The sequence below is a fragment of the Parambassis ranga genome, chromosome 7 (assembly GCF_900634625.1).
Source record: "Parambassis ranga chromosome 7, fParRan2.1, whole genome shotgun sequence".
Taxonomy (NCBI): Eukaryota; Metazoa; Chordata; class Actinopteri; family Ambassidae; genus Parambassis; species Parambassis ranga.
The window spans coordinates 8,930,095-8,948,473 of record NC_041028.1 but is presented as its reverse complement, the minus strand read 5'-3'; the positions used below and the strand labels follow the sequence as shown (position 1 = coordinate 8,948,473).

The window sequence follows — 18,379 nt, the reverse complement described above, 5'->3', positions numbered from 1 at the left end:
GAGGGGGGTCCAAGGGAAGCTTAACAATTTCTCAAATGAACAAATGAAACATCAAATTAGTGCGCCTGAGGGCCTCATTTTTTGTACTTCTACATTATAACTAGTTATTGAACTAGGTGCACGATCTGAAAGCCATTTGTGGGGAGAAAGAATTCATTGCTGTCTCTCCATCAATAATCCTTGGCAGTGAACTATTGGAACCAGTCAAACGCGAGGGGTGAAACGCGGGTCAGGCTGTCTAACTAATATTAAAATGCGTCCTCCAGAGCGCACGGGGCGAGAGGGAGTATGCGGTGTGCGTGCAGCTCTTTCACACTGGCTGGGTGCACAACAAACAGCATGCTATTAGACGAGCACAACCGAATGGCACGAGTTATGTTTATTTTATTTTTTGCTACTATCTCATAGACTTCCTACTGTTTGCTGGCTTTCGTGTTCAATAATAAAAAAAAATCTATTGGTACACAAGAAGAAAGATTGAGATGTTTTTTGACAGCGTTTGAAGTCCCCTGTGCATCTCCACTGTAATCAATTCCATTGATTCACAATCTGAGCATGTTTGCTGTTTTTAATAACCCCGAAACAGGTCACATGTCTGATATTGCATTTTTCATCCGAGGCTTTTCTCATTAGCTTCCAGAGTGGCAGGAAGAAAGGTTACCGAGCGGTCAGTATGGTAATAGCGAGCAGAAGAAATGGTTGGGAACAATAGAAACTTATTTTTCATCTGTGCTGTCACGCCGTCCCTTTGTATCCACCGTGTTTGTGACTGAATATTCATATAGGAGGTACCTCAAAGGCAGAGGTTGAATGTGGAGAAAAGAGAGCCTCTCTGTCCTCTGCACACGATTGTGTGTGTGTGTGTGTGTGTGTGTGTGTTTTGTGTGCATGGATATTTCTTTAGTGAAAAGACGCTAAAGTATTTTGTTTGGAAATATATTAATAGCAGAGAATGTGTTTGTTTATGCAGAAATCTTGACAAACGCCTTTGCGCACGCTTCTCCTTAATATATATTATGACTTACCCTCAAATGCATGCTCATCTGACTGCATACATTCACCAGACATTCACCTAACAGATCGCCTTTGCAGTGCCTAACCTAAAAACACATTAGTTGTCTATATGTACCCTGTAGAACCGAATTTGTGTGAAGTACAAACAATCGCAAATACGTCTCTACAGGAATACATGGGCAACTGAAATACCACGCCAGCCAATGGATTAATCTGCATCTGCTCCTCTTCACGCCTCTCTGCCTTCTTTTCCCCCCTCCTCTGCTTTTCCATGTACAAGCATCAGTGATGATCCACACAGCCTACTTCCAGTCTCTAGCAATACGATAACACTGTCACAAAGTGTATTCATAGTTCAGACAGACGTAGATTGCGCAGGTATAGGCCACAAAGAGTAAACCCATGTGTGCAGTGAGCGGCTACTACTGTGTCAGACCCTGTAAAACACGTTAGGAACCAAGGGTCGTTTAAAAGTGACTGATTTACGGCTTTTATTGCTCTATAAAACGCCTCTAACATCCTCGCTAGGGTAATAGAAATGTCGTGCGCATTCTTTACAAACAGTACAGCCAGAAATATGATATGCAATTTCCCGACGTTTTTAACCGTATTATGTAATTATTCTGTGGAAATAGATCCCTTAACTTACAAAGTGGTGCTGGTGGCCAAAATATCGACTAGTGGACCACTTTTGTTCTATTATTATGATTATGATTATGTTCACATTGAAACTGTATAGGAAACTGTATAGGTAATAATAATAATATGTCTTCTGTCGGTTGGTGGTAGGTGTTTACCTCTCTGTCTGATCCTGAGAGAGGAATGGGAAGCCTCCAGCACATGACAAGTTTATGCAGCCAGGCAGTGTCAGTTTACAATACAACAGCAGACCACCAGTAATGTGGCTCCTGTTCAGTGCTTCAGCCACGATTAGCATGTGAAAGCTACACTTTCCACATGGCAGCTAGGCTGAAATATTGTTGTTACATGTTTTATTTTTAGTATTTATACAGATGCAGCTGTAGTTTAAACCCTAGATATAAATGTCAGTGAAACATATTAATCAGTTTATTGTAATTTTATGGACTTTTTTCATTTTTATCAAGTTTTAATCTTGAAGAATTCTTTAGCATTTAGGATTGTAGCTGCTTTTGTTACTGTGCTTTTATTCAGGCTGTCCACATGTGTAGGGAGGTGATGGCTTTTTAGTGTTGTAAACCCATAGTTTTGATGAGATGGCAATAATATTGCTAACAGCAGCATCTTTAAGAGATTTAAAATATCTTCAAGGCATCTGCTGCATGTGGGATTATTTTGTTTCTGCTGAAATACAACTTGTGGTCTGCAACAGCCAGATTAAGCCTAACTCCACTGTGACACAACACTAGCCCTTTGCAGTTCCATCAGCAGATGATAATGTCCTCATACTCTCTGGCCTGTGTCGTCAAAATGATGTAGTTTCACTGCTGACTGGTTTGAGACCTCATAATGATGCTGCTCTGCAAAGTTCTCAGCTCTGTGACACCACATTGTGTTAGTCTGCTATAGCTGTGTCACTTTGTTTCTGCCATGAAAGGCTCTGAATGAAGTCTGTATTTATATAAAGTGGGTTTTCTGATGAATAACAGTTGTTAATGAACAGCAGCAGATGATAGGTCAGTGATTGTCATAGTGTAGGGCCAATATGATTTTATTCTTCATTTTCTTCTGTTTTTGTAACAACTTTGTCATCGATTTATGTTACTGTGACATTCAAAGCACCTGCTGATGAAGAATCCTTATCTAATTCCCATATTTAATGTTATTCTCACCAGTTTTCAATTAAAACTTGAAGGCAGGGTTCAGTAATGAATAGCCTGAAAGCAAAAAAAAAAAGGATATGATTCCAAAATAAATATCTCATCATGGACCGAAGGCTTTTGACAGGGCAGGCTGACTCTTCCTGTCCACTTTGCCCCAACATTATAAATGATCAGTCCTATTTTCAAAACTCCACCACACCTCCAGAGCCTCTCACCTCTCTACTGCTCTCTGGCATTTGGAGTCACGAATATTAGGTTTTAGAAATAACACTTAGAAATAAGCAACTCAGCAGTATTTCTTAAGTGTATTAATGGAGCATAATCAGTTTCACAGCTGAAGTGCTGTTGGTTAAGACGTTGCCTTCATTAATTAGCAGATAACCTTTACACAAGGCATGCAAACTAACGAAAATGATTGGTTTGCTATTGTTGTGCCTTATCCTTGGCGAACCACCTATTGTCCCTTTGAATAATTGAGACCAGTGTATTTTGCCTGTTTTATTTTTTCCTTGGTCAGCAACTAGCTACTAGTTTGTCCCCAAGATCAATTGCCTTGGTAACACAACCAGAGAGGGGGAGAGAGAGAGAGAGAGAGAGACGGAGAGAAGGAGAGAGAGAGAAAGAGAGAGAGAGAGATTTGTGCCCACAATGGCGACTGTAGGTATGCTAAATACCTCTGGTTCCTTATCCGGGAACTACCTCTTACCCTGCTATTGGGCCATTGAGTCACGTGGTTAAAGTAACTTTACAGGGCTGCTCGCAAGTAGGAGGGCTTTATGGAGCAGAAAAACGACAAAGCTAGAAAAATTATTTTCCACTCCAGAAATTAATGATCATGAGCTCGTATTTGATGGAGTCTAACTACATTGATCCGAAATTTCCTCCATGCGAGGAATATTCGCAAAATAACTACATCCCTGAGCATAGTCCAGAATATTACAGCCGCGCAAGGGACACTGGCTACCAGCATCACCACCAGGAGTTATATCCTCCGCGGGCGAGCTACCAAGAGCGCCAGTATAACTGTGCAAGCATCCCTGAACCTGACACGCCAAGGGGACATGGAATACCCCATTCTGCGCACCTACTGACAGGGAAAGGGCAACCTGCTTCATGTGAAACCCCACAGTTGTCCATGTCCCCCGCCACCCCACCGGCTGCAACCTCCGCCTGCAACCAAGCTACCCCGGAGCATCCAAACAGCACAGCCTCCTCCAAACAGCCTGTGGTGTACCCATGGATGAAGAAAATTCACGTCAGCACTGGTAGGCAACTTGTGTGTTTATGTTCCCTGCACTCCTCATGCTCCTCTCTCCCTTTCCCTCCCTTTATCAGTCCCTCTGACTCCCATCTCGTTGCCAGCCCCTGCTCCGATAGCAGGGAAGCCTTTGAAATGGCACAATTGAGGCGGATTTACGACTCGGCATTGGTAATTACACCCACCATAAATTTTATAGCCGAGGTATACTCAGGGCAGCCGTATCACCATGTGGCTTCTGCTGTTATGTATTGCGCGATAGAGAGAGAGGGAGAAATGAATAAGAAAAAAAGGGAGCTTTGTAATCTTGCATTAATAATTTAGCTCATAGTTGGATGTGAGTGTCCTCTCATTACGATGAGAAGTTCTTAACTTCCCATTTAAATTTCTCAAACAGCTAAACATTCATATCCAATAAATCTTTCCAGCCATATCTCAGTTGAGGCCATTCTTGTTTACCCCTCCTTTCCTCCCTTCTCTGTCTCCCTTTCTCTCCACTTCTCCTTTTTCCAGTGAACTCTGGTTACAATGGGACGGAGCCCAAGCGGTCTAGGACAGCATACACCCGGCAGCAAGTCTTAGAATTGGAGAAGGAATTCCACTATAACCGATATTTAACTCGGCGGAGGCGCATCGAGATCGCACACACCCTGGTTCTCTCCGAGCGACAGATTAAAATCTGGTTTCAAAACCGCAGGATGAAATGGAAAAAGGATCACAGGCTGCCCAACACCAAAGTGAGATCCTCATCCTCCTCCTCCGGGTCCAACACAGGCTCAGCAGCCGGCGCTGTTGCCGCTGCTTCGGCCACTAACACTGGGGCCCCAGACGAACTCACCGGAGCACAGCATGGCGAGGATATTACCAGGTTATAAAACCACGAACCACGAGTGGGGGTAGAAAAAAGAACTGGTTATTTATAGAACAATTATATATTTTGTTTTCGTAGCTATCTTGTGCGGTTTCCTTTAAGTCCAAAGTTATATAAAATGCATGTTATATAGCATGGATTACTGCGAATACCGATGAATTATTTTTACGTGACACAGGGTTTAATTTATTTGAAGTTCAATTAAAATGATGTTTTTTATTAAAAAAATGTTTTGAATGAAGGAAGAAAAAAAAGTAGAAAAAAATATACATTTTATCAAAATGTTATTGTGGGCCATTCTTTTGCCCTGCTGCCCAAGGTGAAATGCACAATCTATTTATTTCAAACAACACTGGAAGGAAATCACTATAATAATAGTTATTTTTGGTATTAAAAAAAAGCTGGAACACACCATTGATCTTGAACTTGTATGTTTAGGATAATAATGTGTGAATTACCTCGTGTATTTCAGAAAAAAACAGGATTTTGATTTACAATTTAGTTTTGTGGTGTTGATGTTGTGTTTAGACCGTTAAAAAGCAGATTATTGTGTAATGCAATAAACGGAGTTTAGTGTACTTGTGCTAATCATATTGGTCAATAAAACAGTGAGTGTCTACTAGTTTTATATACGTTTGGTCGAACTTCATTTTAGGTAAATGAGGTCTACTAATCTAGATTAGGAGGATCTCCTTTAAAGTGTACAGATGTGTGAATATTCAACATTTCGTGAGGGGGGAACGAGGATCACTGTGTTTTCAAACTGTGTTTATTCTGCAGCTCCCTTTTTGCGTCTTTAAAAATGGCAATTTGTACAGACAGACAGTGTGAATGTGTGTGTGTTTGTGTTGAAGCCTCACTCATGGGCTAAAGTTATTTCTGAAATATGAAAATGAAATAGTTTGCGCTGTGCATTATGTGCAACCTCATCAGTCTGAAGGGCATTCAATTAACGCTGCAGACAAGCCAGTGAGGCCCTCCAATCCACACTGCCTCTGCCAGTGCCACAAATGAAGCTCTCTGCTTCCTTCGCCCTGACCTGAACACAGAGATGCATGCGATTAATTTAGAGTCTATTTGCAATGTGTTAGAGGTGATAGATTGTTGTGAAACTATTCTTATTCATTTTGTAACATAAGTAGTTGCCCTGCTTTTTTCTAATAGTCCACTGCGCCATGCGATTGGAATTTTTTAAATGTATAAAATAAATAAAAAATAATAAAGCCGTGATCTGCAGATAGATTATATATAATGCGTGGTGTGGTTAAATGATCACAGTGGAGGAGTGGATGGAGCTGACCTTTGTTATCAGGCTGCAGTGTCCTCATCATAGGGAGGAATGCTCATGTGTTCTTGTGTGTTGACTCTTTTGGCTCTTGCTTCTGTTAACTCCTTGCCATGCTCGTCTGTTCTTTTCCAAAGTGGGGCACTTTGCCTCCATAGTATGCGCAAAAACCTACAATTTCAAAAAACGGCGCTTTAAGAGCGTCTCAGTGCAACGTCATCGTGTGCTTTTCATCCGGCAGGAGGACCAACACGGGGCAGGACTGTTTACCACTGTAGTTCTATACTGGACTGATACAACACTTTAAGAAAATAACATTCAAACTGCATTTCATCTGAAAGTGGAACTCTTTTTTGGACAAACCTGGATACAGAGAATTGAGTTTAGACATGTCTTAAACCCAAAGAAGCGCAAGAATTTGATAGATTATTGAAATTGTGACATGAATAGGCCTTATAAAATGCCCTGCCTAGTGGGAGGCAAAGGAGCACAAAAGGAAGAGGTATTCTCCATCATCAATCTTTCACTGCAGAGCTTTGTGTTGTGTTCTGGAAAACACTTCTGACAACAGACAGTTCCTACAGACCCTATTTAAATGTTGTGTATCAGGTCGTATCTTTGCCAGTTTACACATGTGAGATTTAGACTGGACTGTTTTAACTGCAGCAGGGTTAAAATCTGCTGTTTTTGGACGTGGCTTTTGGAGAGGCACCAGATTGGTGGTGAGACGGCGCTGAAAAATGAATCCACAAGCCTTTATGTTGCTGGACAGATTAGAGAAATTAATGTGCTCGCCACAGTCGCAGCATCCCTCCAGCCCCTTTCTAGGCGCTGTCGCCTCCATGTCGCGAGGCTGAAAAGGTACTTTATTGAAGTTTGGGGGGCGAAATGGGAGAAGGCCGAGTTCACCTCGAGGACACATTTTCTGTCCCATTAGGCTCATTTCAGTCTGGATGGCCGACCTCTCCAACCCTGTGACCTGACTCAGGCTCTATACGTGTACCTTCTGGGTGCGCCCTCACTGGTCCTCCTTGGCCTCCGCTTTCTTTGTTGGTTTTTCTGCGTCGTGCCTGTGGAGAGGCTTGCGGCGAGGCATCACTGAATGTGATGCTCCCTTTTTGTTAATCAGGGTGACACCGGACAGTTGTTGAACTCTTGGACATAGTATCTGCGTCCAGCAGATCTGGATCTTTTTTCCGTTGAAGCTTGTGGTTAGATCTGAAATCCTTTCAACCCAACGGACAAAGATTTGTGGGAACCTAGTTTGAAGTAAAGTTAATGCATTGGCACCATGAATCCCATATTCTTTTTTTAGATCTTGTAGAGTTATTCTTCCAGTTTATATCTTATCAAACACTTTCTTGAAACAACTTCATTACAATTAGACACAAGCCTTTCATGTGACATTCCCTAAAGTCTGCTTTCAGAAAAGGGGGACAGTAAAAATAGTTTGACTTGGTGGGGTCACGTGACTTCTGCGAGACTTAAGAGAATAGCTGGTCTCAGGTCAGGACTTCCAGTCAGAAGTAAGCTGCCAATTATAGGTGTTTCTGACAGTACTGGGACAGTTGGTCATTGTGATTAGTTTATGAACAAGAACCTTCAAGTTTCTACTCACAAAAACCTTGCAAACTTTCCACGGAGACTTTCCACATGCGTTTCTTTCCTCAGATGCGAGAAATCTATAGCAACAGCATAGATATGTGATAATTTCGCAACATTATTTTCTGTTTATTATTATTGGAAAGTGTTACTCAGGGCTCTTCTTGCAGACAGACAGCCTGGATTATACCATAAACACTCTCACAATGGGTATCTCTCTGTCTTTGTTTTGTGGCCAAATATTCAGCGCTGATGGAAAAATATTCAACAGCATTTACTTCCAACATAAACAGTCGGCACTGAAAGCCAAACTAATCTCGCTGTCTGTCAGTTGTTATGTGACAATTCATCTTCCTGCTCATGTCTGCGTGGCTACAGGTGAAGCTCAAATTACAGCCTGAACAACAATGACGACACAGACCTTTTGTTTGAGCTCTTGTAACTCCAGATTTGTGTTAAGTAGAAACAGAGTGCATGACGCGTAATTTGACTTGTGCCAGGGATTTACAAGGCTCTGCTGGATTTATTATGGGAATAAATAAAACGTTATTATTTAAACAAATCTCAATCATAAATCAGTTTCACGCTTTTATAAAATAAACTGCTGCGCAACAATTTCGTACAAAGAAGTCTTTTCAATATTTTTTTTATATTTTAACATTAATTTCAAGTATGTAAAAAAAGCAAACTTATTTTCTGACCTCACATGATCAAAGCAAGTGTACAATTAATTAAACTTGTTTAAAAAGGATTTACATAATTCTTTAGACGTTAAAACGTTATGTTTTAATATTTTGTCTTTTGTGTGAATACGTTGAAGATTTAGGGATGCTTTTGCCTCTAGCTGTTTGTGCAGAGTAACTTAAAAGGCGGTGGTTATTCTTAACCTCAGCACCTTGCAGGAATATCAGTGTATTTCACGTGTTTGAACTTCAGTGTTTAAATTCCTGTAGCACTTACTCAGCTCTAACTGGTTTCTTCTCTGACTTGAGACTGTTGAATCACACATGATTTTCAGCTCACATTGCACCGCTGCAGGCTGCCTGTGATTTATGAGCACCTCAGGCGAGGACTCTCTTTCTCTCTCTCCCTCTCTCTCTCTCTCGGAAGATATAAAAACTTTACACAAACAGCCATCGAAATGTTTGAACGAGAGCAAAAACAAAAACTAACGATCAGCTGTTCCTGCGCATGGGTGGTTTATTTCCTTCTTTCCATTACGAGGTAAATGTTTTGTTTGTTTTTTTCCCACTCGTCTCAGGTGAGTGTCTTCTTCACTCTGCTTTATAATGAAAGGTCCTGGGCCAGTGTATTGTTATGGTGTAGTGTGTTTAAACGGCAGCCATGGCAGCTGCATAAAGGCTGAGAGTTGAAACAGGGGTCACGCTGCTATTTTCCAGGGACAGAGAGGCTGTCTCACATTGACCAGCAGTGGGTGTGTCATAAATCCGTAAATCTCTCTCCCATCACTTCACTCCAGAGAGCAAAATGCGCCAGTGTTGTGCGTGAGCGTGTGCGTGATAGGGGTGGAGTTGAATGGATTTACATAAAACTAGATTTTAAAAATCCATCAGAAATGATAAGAATGATTTACTGTCAGTGCTGGCAAACATTTCAAACGAGGGGACGACAAAGCAGCAGCCGGGGCTGTAGACTTCACATCACAGAGGAAATGATGGCCTGGGTAAACTTACGAGTACACTTTATGTCACCATAACGCCTCGCTGAGAAATATTTAATTAGCCTATTTGCTGCATCGTTGAAGACCTTAGAAATTACAGCCATTTTCCTCCGTTCAAGGTGTCACCAGGGGCCCAGGCAGTCACTAGATTGAGTTATGATTATGTTACTCACTTTTCATTACCAAAAGTGATATAAATATGACTATAGATCCACAATTATAGGTTAAGTGAAATGTGCTTTTTATTTGATTTGTTCTGTGACAATGATTCTCACGGTGCCTTTGTCAGACCACCAGTTGCATTTCTGCTGCACTATTATATTATGTGCAGCGGCTGAATATTATCAATCAACATGTAAAAAGGAAAGAAAAAGGATAGATCACATTTTTTAGTGTTTTTAAATGTGATATTTTCACTGTTCTAATACATACAGTGAGCTATGGTTACATTTGGACACCACAGCAAAATCTAAAAAATGGCTTCATTTTTTGTATCCTGAAAATATCACGTTAAGAAACTTTTAAGTTCTTTTAAAACGTTACACTTTCAGATGATGCTTCATTGACTCTGCAGGATTTATGCTCGCCTCCACTCTGCACAGACAGACCAGGATTTACAGTGATCTCTGCTGAACAGGCCTAAAGAATTAATAGGCTGCTCTATGTTAATGCACATGCTTACACAAAAGTCCAGACTTGTTTGGGAAATTGACAATGTGTGTCTTTTCCTCACTTATGAAGTGCAGTCTGCAAACTCTAGTCCTTTCATTTCACTCTGCATTGTTTACAGCAATATAGGGCATCGGGCCCATAAATCTTCTCCTTGCTCTGCCAAGACAGCGCCATTTGTATGCACCGTTTTAACCGACAGCATCCTCTGCCCATTAACGTCTTCTCCCCAGCTCTCTCTCAGTCTCCTCTTATCTGCGGAGCTCTGTCCCCCCTGGAAATGCATTAACTGATCCGTGCTTTCCTTGAGCTCCCAGAACCAATTATGTTTCTAGGTGTAAGGAATCTATACATTACATAAATATATAATTATTGTGGGGAGGAAAAAAAAAACATTTCTGTTGCTTTGGCCAGTTTCCCCTCGCTTGTGCGCAGCTGCGGATGCTCTCCAATGCATTTTTTTCTCTTTTTCTCTGTACCTTATTGGTATGGAAAAATAAAAAGTTTATCGACAATATCCTTGGTTGTTTGTGTCAGCAGGCGAGAGAGCGCAGAAGGTAAGGAGGAATTGTAAAAGGGTTGACACCCAGAGCGACCGGCGCGCTTTTGTGTGAGAGAGAAAAATGATTTATTGCCACTGAGGCGGTTCAAACAGAGTTCACGGAGAATTGTGGTGGAGGCGCGGAGGAGCTAAATTATGGTCTTGCTGAGCTAGTATATCATAGATTCTATCTCCAATTCAGAGAGTGTGTTCAAGGGTGCGAGGTAAAGGAAAACAAAATGAATTTAATTACTTTAACCCCATTTCAGTCCAGACTCATGTACACTTCCTTCTTGATAATAATAACAACAGCTATTAGTATTATTATTGTTATTATTATTATTATTATTATTATCATTAGGCTATCTAAAATTCCAGCCAAGTCTCAACACTAAACTTTCAACATTTTATCCAATTTTAATCATTTTTCATTAACGACTCGCATAAACTATTATCTTTGGTTGTCAACCTGAAGAAGAAAACTCTAAGGACGTGACTTCAGGTGAAACCTCAGTGATGGAGGCAGGCAGCAGGGGTAAAACAGAGGAGGAAGGAACCTCCTCTCTCCTTCCAAGCTATGCAACCCTGAGTGCATAATCCATCACCTCTGAGACATCTAAAGAGGGTTTTCTCGACAGCTTTGTTGTACAGAAACACCAGAAAGAACTTTTATATCTAAAAGCCATGTTTCAACTAAGATTAATGCTGGCCTAGAATATGCTAACATTGTAGTCTGCATAAACCATCTCATTTTTAGGGGAGTGCATTATATTTATATTTTTGCGTTAGATTCATTATTCTAGTTATTTTATCCATTTACCATACAATTGTGCATTGCTGGAATTAAACAATTTTATGGGTTGTTTCTCTGTGCTGTGGCTCAATTAGGCCATGCTTGGCGTAGCTTTAATCTCAGGTAATGTCCACACAAAAACATATTTGTTACGGGGCTTTTAAATGAAGTTACAAATTTCATATTTTTTTATTTTATTTATTACACCTTCATTTCTGCTTGCTGTGTATATGCTCGGCACTGTAGCTGCAAACAGGCGCACACACCGAGCATCTCCCTCTCTCCCCCCCTTTTTTGTCCATCCAGTCGTGCAGCAAAGCGGGATTTACCAGAAAAAATTGTCCACAGTTGTTTGCCTCAGACAGGAGCACTTGTTTTCAGTACAGTGATGCTTAATTAATGCAAATGCGTTAGATTGTTCTATAGGCAAAAATTCTCTAATGATTGCCTTCTTTGTCTTTGTGTGGCAATGACTGTCATGCCTTTGTTTGACCACTCCCAGTGAATCCTAATAAGGCAAAGCTGCACTCCGACAGTTATAAGCATATGCTGTTATTTAAAGGAAAGCCCGCCGATTCACGAAAAGAGTTAAATTCGTTGCAAACTAAGTGGTCAGAATAATTTTATATAAAAGGCTAAAAATATCTTTACTGCACATTGAGCATTTCTAGCGCAAAAATCCACGAATAAACGTCTTTATTTACCATTATTTTTAAACGGCAATATGCCGCAAAAGCTATTTATTTTTAGTTATTCTACATTTAAACATTTTTTTTTTAAATGACGAGTTGTGGTAGATATCCAGGAATTAACCGTATTGTCCCATCTCTCAGACAGACAGCCTGCAGCAGAGACTCCTCCCGTTACATTTGATGAAACCTACCACCGAAAAAGTTCAGGATGTGCAGCTGCAATCGGCGGCTTCTTCAAATAAACGCGTCCTGTTAGAGGATTTATGCATTACATGAATTTTACGCACACTTTCTAATGAGCCGTTCCTCACCACACGTGTGATGTCTGTCTCTCTCCCTCCCTCTCTTTCTCTCTCTGCCATTTTTTCCTCTCTCCGTGTAAACACATCTGCCTCTTTCTCTCTTACACTGAATATTGTGGCGCCTGTTCATATTCCGATGTGATTTTTTTTTAATCCTTAGGCAAAGAAACGCAGGCTGCTCAAAGAAATGTCTCAAGAAATATGGCAGAAGCTTCTTCGGGCGCTCCAAGTTGCCAGCGGATTACTTTGCAACTCCAGAGCTCGGCCATTGGAGGACGGTCACACGTGACTACGGCACCCTTCTGGTAAATATTATTCAAACGTTCCACATGGTTACTCCAAGTGCTGCGTGCCTGCATCCATTCAGGTTAATTGTTATCTGATAATAGACAGGATAAGTCCTCATCTTTACTGCTATTGTGGGACTCCTGGTTTTATTTCAGACACTTTGATGAGTCCATGGACCCCCACCAGCCTGCCCCCCTACTGCAGCTGCATGGCAACAGTTTTGCAATGAGCTCTGGACAAGTGCCAAAACTGAGCGCGGGAAACAATGAAGGAGGAGGAGGCTGTGGTGGAGGCCAACATGCAGAACTTAATCATCAAAACCTGACCTCCTCTGCTGATCTTAGTTCCAGGTTGAACCCGGTTGACCAGTGTGAATGCCCACTGGAGCCAGTGGTTCACTGTCATGCAAAGGGCAAGCTGGACATCAAGAGCAGGGGCTGCAGTGTGCTCACCATCTGCCGCTCAGGAGTCATTTTTCCCTGGATGAATCCAAGGACAGCTGTCTCCGAACAATCTGGTAACTTTTGAATCATTATATACATTTTTAAAATTTCTTAAATTTATTTTTTCAACTGAAACATGTGACATCCTTCCTTAGTCCTTCATTTGTGCACTGGATGTGTAACTTTCTTGCAGCTATTTTGTTACATGGATGCCACACTGCTAGTAAAATAATGAATGATTAGTAGTAAAAGTTATCTGCATTAGCTGATGTCAGGAGGCAAAACAACGTTCATCAAATGTGAAGGCTCTTTCTCCTCAGTCTATGAATGAGTGCTAATGTTGCAGCACAGTTAAACAAATGTCAGTGTCAAGCTCTGTTTATTCTTCCAGTCCTGTAGGCAAAGTAATGATCAAAACAGAAACCTGCAGCAGGAAGGCTGCACAAAAATATATATAAATTCAATTAAACTGCACTTTTAGAACTGAGGATGTTCTTTTTTTTAATCAGCAAATCTCAATTTACAATCTGTTGTTTCTTAAAGGGACAACAAAATCAAATATTCATGTTTCTATTCTTGTGGCCTGCAGGGCTTTTTATCGATTTGGATTGATGTGAATTGCAGTTTTGGACATGTGTGAGCATTTCTACGCAGGAACTATCAAACTACACCTGGCAACTAAAATGGCACAGAACCATATCTGAGTATCATCTAGTTCTCTTATTTTAAAAAAAAGGGAGACAACTGTAATATTGGGTGAACTGCCCCTTTAAAAGAATCAGAAAAATAGATTCAGCCCTTAAAGAAGATGACAATTATCTACATGTGCAATTAACAATAAAAATTACCATCCATTGAAAAAGATAAACATTACTGCCCTGACACTGCAAACATATTACAAGCACAGCATGTAAGAAGAAGGCACCCTCACAGTCTGGCTGTTAAAGAGTGCAGTTTCCTCTCTGAGGTCACTTTAGGCCTTATTAAGTATCCATTAACCCCTGTATGTTACATTGTTATCAACAGGGCCCTGGCTTTGCTCATATACATGTCAAACGGAATCCCTAATGGTGGTTATTTTCAGTGGTGGTCCCAAGGTACCTTTTAAGTGACTGAGATGGGGATTTGACAGGTCTGCTTCCGTGTGTAGCTCTGATTAATGTGGCCTGTCAGGCAGCCGTAGTGGCGTCAGATGTTTCCCCTAGACTGCTTCTTCAGGAGGTAACTTTCCCTGAACACATGACACAGTAGACAGCCAGTCTTGTATACTGTCTCAAGCATGACTGAATACAGAAGAAGGGCTGTGGGCTCTACTTGATCTCGGGTTGATTGGCTGAGGATTAACACAGGGCTCTTCCTGGCCACTTGAAGGCTTCCATGTAGAGGTTATACATTTCAGGATAGAACTGTTAGAGATGTGTGGCACTTCCTTTTAACACCCCGCACTTCTTTATGTGCTTTCCTCTTTCATCAGTCAGCGGTGGTGTGGCAGCTGGTCTATCAGGCAAAGGAAGGCAAGGCGTGAGGAGGAGGAGGAGGAGGAGGGAGAGGACTGCCTTCACCAACAGCCAGCTGCTGGAGCTGGAGAAGGAGTTTCACTTCAGCCCGTACCTCTGTCGCCCTCGGAGGTTGGAGATGGCTGCTGGGTTGCAGCTCACCGACCACCAGGTAAAGATTTGGTTTCAGAACCGCAGGATGAGGTTCAAGAAGGAGCACAAGTATGGAAAGGTGACAGATTTTTCCAAGTGGTCTCCAGGAAATATGGTCCCTGACTCAAATGATTGTGCAGACCCCCTGAGATACCCAGGTGCGTGTATGGTCAGAACATCCTCCTCAGACTTTCCCTCCATGGAGTATGCTTCTATGTCCACTCTTTTTGGCTCTTACAGTGAGGGCAGTGGGGGTGGTCAGTGCTTTTACCCTGCAGAAATGCACGATCTGAACTGCATACTTCCATCTGTTGCAAATGGTCCACTGCCCTCCTGCTCGGGCGTAGATCGTCATCACCATGCTGGCATTTCAAACTGGCCCTAGGGCCCCATAACAGCCATCCCTCCTGTGCTCATCAAAATCTCAATGATACATCTACTTTCACTCACTTATGAAAGACTGATCAGCATCTCCGGGCTGAAATCCCCTTAATGCACATTTTCACTATTCATGAAACATTTTAATTAAAATATATGAACACATCTTAATTAAGCTACGTTTGAGTTTCTCAGGCACATCAGGCCTTGCTGCTCATATTGTACATACATTGCATGAACAAGACATTTGAACAAATAATTGTGTTTTATGCTGTAATTTTGTGGGAGTAACATTGGTATTGTTGCATGTTTAATGCATGCGTGTATCAGACTGAGTGAGTTTTCTATTTTTTCCCCCTGTCATCAGATAATAGCTAAGTGGTTGTCACATTAGGCATCTTTTTCATTACGTGCTGTAAATAGCAGGTTGTTTGTGCAAAATGTTTTAACTGTGAAATGGGCAGAATAATGTTTACATTGAATGATGTTATATTTTTGTTAAAGCCATTAAAGGATACACAGCAAGTCTTTGATACTCCTCTTGATTAATTGAGATGTCACATACTGTACATGCTTAATAAATGCATTTGGGAAAACTGTAGCTCTTGTGCAGTGTTTATCCTATTCATTGCTGATTAGAATTACATTTTTTTCCAAGCAATATTTTATGATTAAGGATTCCTGGATGAGATCCCAAATAGAAAAAATGAGAGAGATTCTGTAATCGCATTAACGCATGCTTTAGATTCATTGAAAACTCTACAGTATTGTGCATTCACGTTGTACAATCTTGCATGAGCCTCTCCCTTGCTTCTGCCTCTGAGTTCCCCACCATTAATCACTAAGACAAGGCAGCCTTTCCAGCACTCCAACCACAAGCTCTGAACCCACTGGGCACCATGACAAGATCTCCTGCCTCCTCCTTCCCAGCCCTTTTCTTTTCAATAGCCAAATTGTAGTGCTGCAAGTTGGGACTGGCCTCTCTCTCAGGGGGCATGTTAGTTTTGTAGCGTAGAAGCCCTTTCAACATGCCACAGGGCCACAAGAGACATATGTAGCTCAATCACTGATGATAACATATTATCTTAAAGTATAATGAGGGAGACTCCACTATACCCTTTTTTTATTGTTTTTTATTTTTAAATTAAGTCTTGCTCAGCCAAAGGGGGCATTTATTTTATGCATGCATTTGACAGAAGTGGGTCATATGTTCTCTTGGGTCCTAACAGTTTCACATGTCAAACATAGACAGCTACTTTACATGATGAAGGAGCGAAGCTTCTCTGATAACCCTAAACAAAGCTTCACACAAAATTTCGGTTTGCTGACAGCTTTATATCGGTGGCCTTACTGTAAATGAGCTGTCACAGAGGACCACTGACAGCTATGAAGTAGAGGAAGTATAAGGAGGAAGTTGATCCCCTAGTGGTCCTTGACAGAATGACTTCCCTGCTCCATATTCATTACCTAATCAGTCTCTGCATCGGCTGACACCTTTTTTTGCAGTCGGTCTGTGTAGGTGTCAGGGGAACTATATGAGCAGCTATAACTTGAACTGTGAACATTTTGCATCAAATAAAGTAAAGTCTATACCACATCTGTATCAAATAGGTGAAGACAGCTGGAAAATCTAGGAGCAAGGCAATAAAGAGCAAGAAAAAGGAAGAAAAGTATTCCCTGAAAAACACGTACAAGGAGACAGAAAGAAGGGGGGACTGTGAGGAGGAAGCAGCACAGTGTGTTGGATTCCTGAGATTCTTGCATATGTCGGGTGATTTATGGTGTTAATGGTGCCGAGGCTCAATAAGACCTTTACCTCTGGTTCCTCAACACATTCTCCTACTAGACACTAAAAGCCAGGAGGATCCACACACTGGAGTGCAGTAATTCTGTGTGGGGTCAAGGGGGATCCCCAGAGGTCAAGGGAAGCCTCCCCCCAAAGGACCCCACTGCAAGGGGGAACAGTCTACTTCCAATCCAACATTAAGTTAGCCAGTTGTTCACTCACAGGGTCGCTCCTAGTTAGCAGCTAAAGACATTATTTCCTTTTCACTCACTTGACTCTGTTGCCCTGACATCTGTTTTTAAGCCGTAGAGGTGACTGGGATCTGCCGAGTCAAAAACCCTCACATGTTTCTTTCAAATTCTTGGCTTTGCTTTAAGTCGATCTTTGAAGTGATAAATAATGCCATGAAACCAGCTTTGGTTATGGTCCATCATTAATTTCATAAATTTGTGCATTATGTCCTTTACAGTGACTGATGTTCAACTGTCCTGTTTGCAGCTGTTGTGAATTTTTTGGGGTTAGACTTGAAAAATGTTCCGTGCATGAGGACGGTTCTTAAGCTGCCATGAAAACAAGACTGCTCTGTGCTTAACAGAGATTACAATAAAACTGCTGCATTCAACAAGACAGGAGCCCATTGAATTACGTCCCAAAATCAATCACTGAGATGATAATAATGAGAATAAAAATAAGATTAAGATTAAGAATAAGATTAAGAATAAGATTAAGAATAAGATTAAGAGTAAATATAGGAATAATTTCATTTAAACCCCATCATTTCTTGTCAAACTGTGGCCTCAGTGTCTTTATTTACCAAGTTAGTATTATTAAATTAGTAAACACAGCTTCATCTAAACCCATGAAGAGCAGAGATATCCCTCTCATTATATAGTGATTAAGAAAACATCTGCAGGTGTGTGGGGGTAGGAACAAAAAAAATGGCATTTGTCATTAAAGAAAACACTTTCAAATCCCTCTCTAAAAATTAAAACCGCATTTTATGGAAAACTTTATGGATTACACCTAATCACTTATGAACTCAGATTACAGAGTGAACCTTTGATGAGAAACACACAATTAGGAAAACAACAGAAAACACATTTACTCACCAACACTGTCCCTGCTGTCATCTGGTTTTATTCTGCAATGAGAAGATACATTGTCAACATAACATGAATGCAAAGACATGCAAAACACACTTATGTACTGTTTTTACGGTGCAGACAAAATACACAAGATATACAAATAATATAAGAACACATTTAGCATGACACTTGCGATATTGTATATCAAGCAGAAGGACATTTTGTGAAAAAGAAGAGACT

The 18,379-nt window shown here is 41.1% G+C and overlaps 1 protein-coding gene across 8 annotated transcripts in view; it reads left to right on the top strand.

Annotated features, from left to right (window-relative positions):
* The window catches only part of LOC114438327 (homeobox protein Hox-C4a), a 51,061-nt gene extending 35,194 nt beyond the window's left edge, over positions 1-15,867 (top strand). For 3 of the 8 annotated variants that reach the window (XM_028409574.1, XM_028409580.1, XM_028409579.1), the window contains 3 exons: positions 12,671-12,815; positions 13,143-13,315; positions 14,716-15,867. In XM_028409574.1, the coding sequence (XP_028265375.1) occupies positions 12,671-12,815; positions 13,143-13,315; positions 14,716-15,275 (878 nt within the window). In that variant the 3' untranslated portion in view covers positions 15,276-15,867. Of the gene's footprint in view, positions 1-2,347; positions 4,082-4,587; positions 4,943-12,670; positions 12,816-12,953; positions 13,316-13,830; positions 13,962-14,715 lie in introns of those variants that run through there. The other 5 variants (XM_028409575.1, XM_028409581.1, XM_028409576.1 and 2 more) reach the window with 5 other exon arrangements.
* The last annotated feature ends 2,512 nt before the right edge of the window (positions 15,868-18,379 follow it).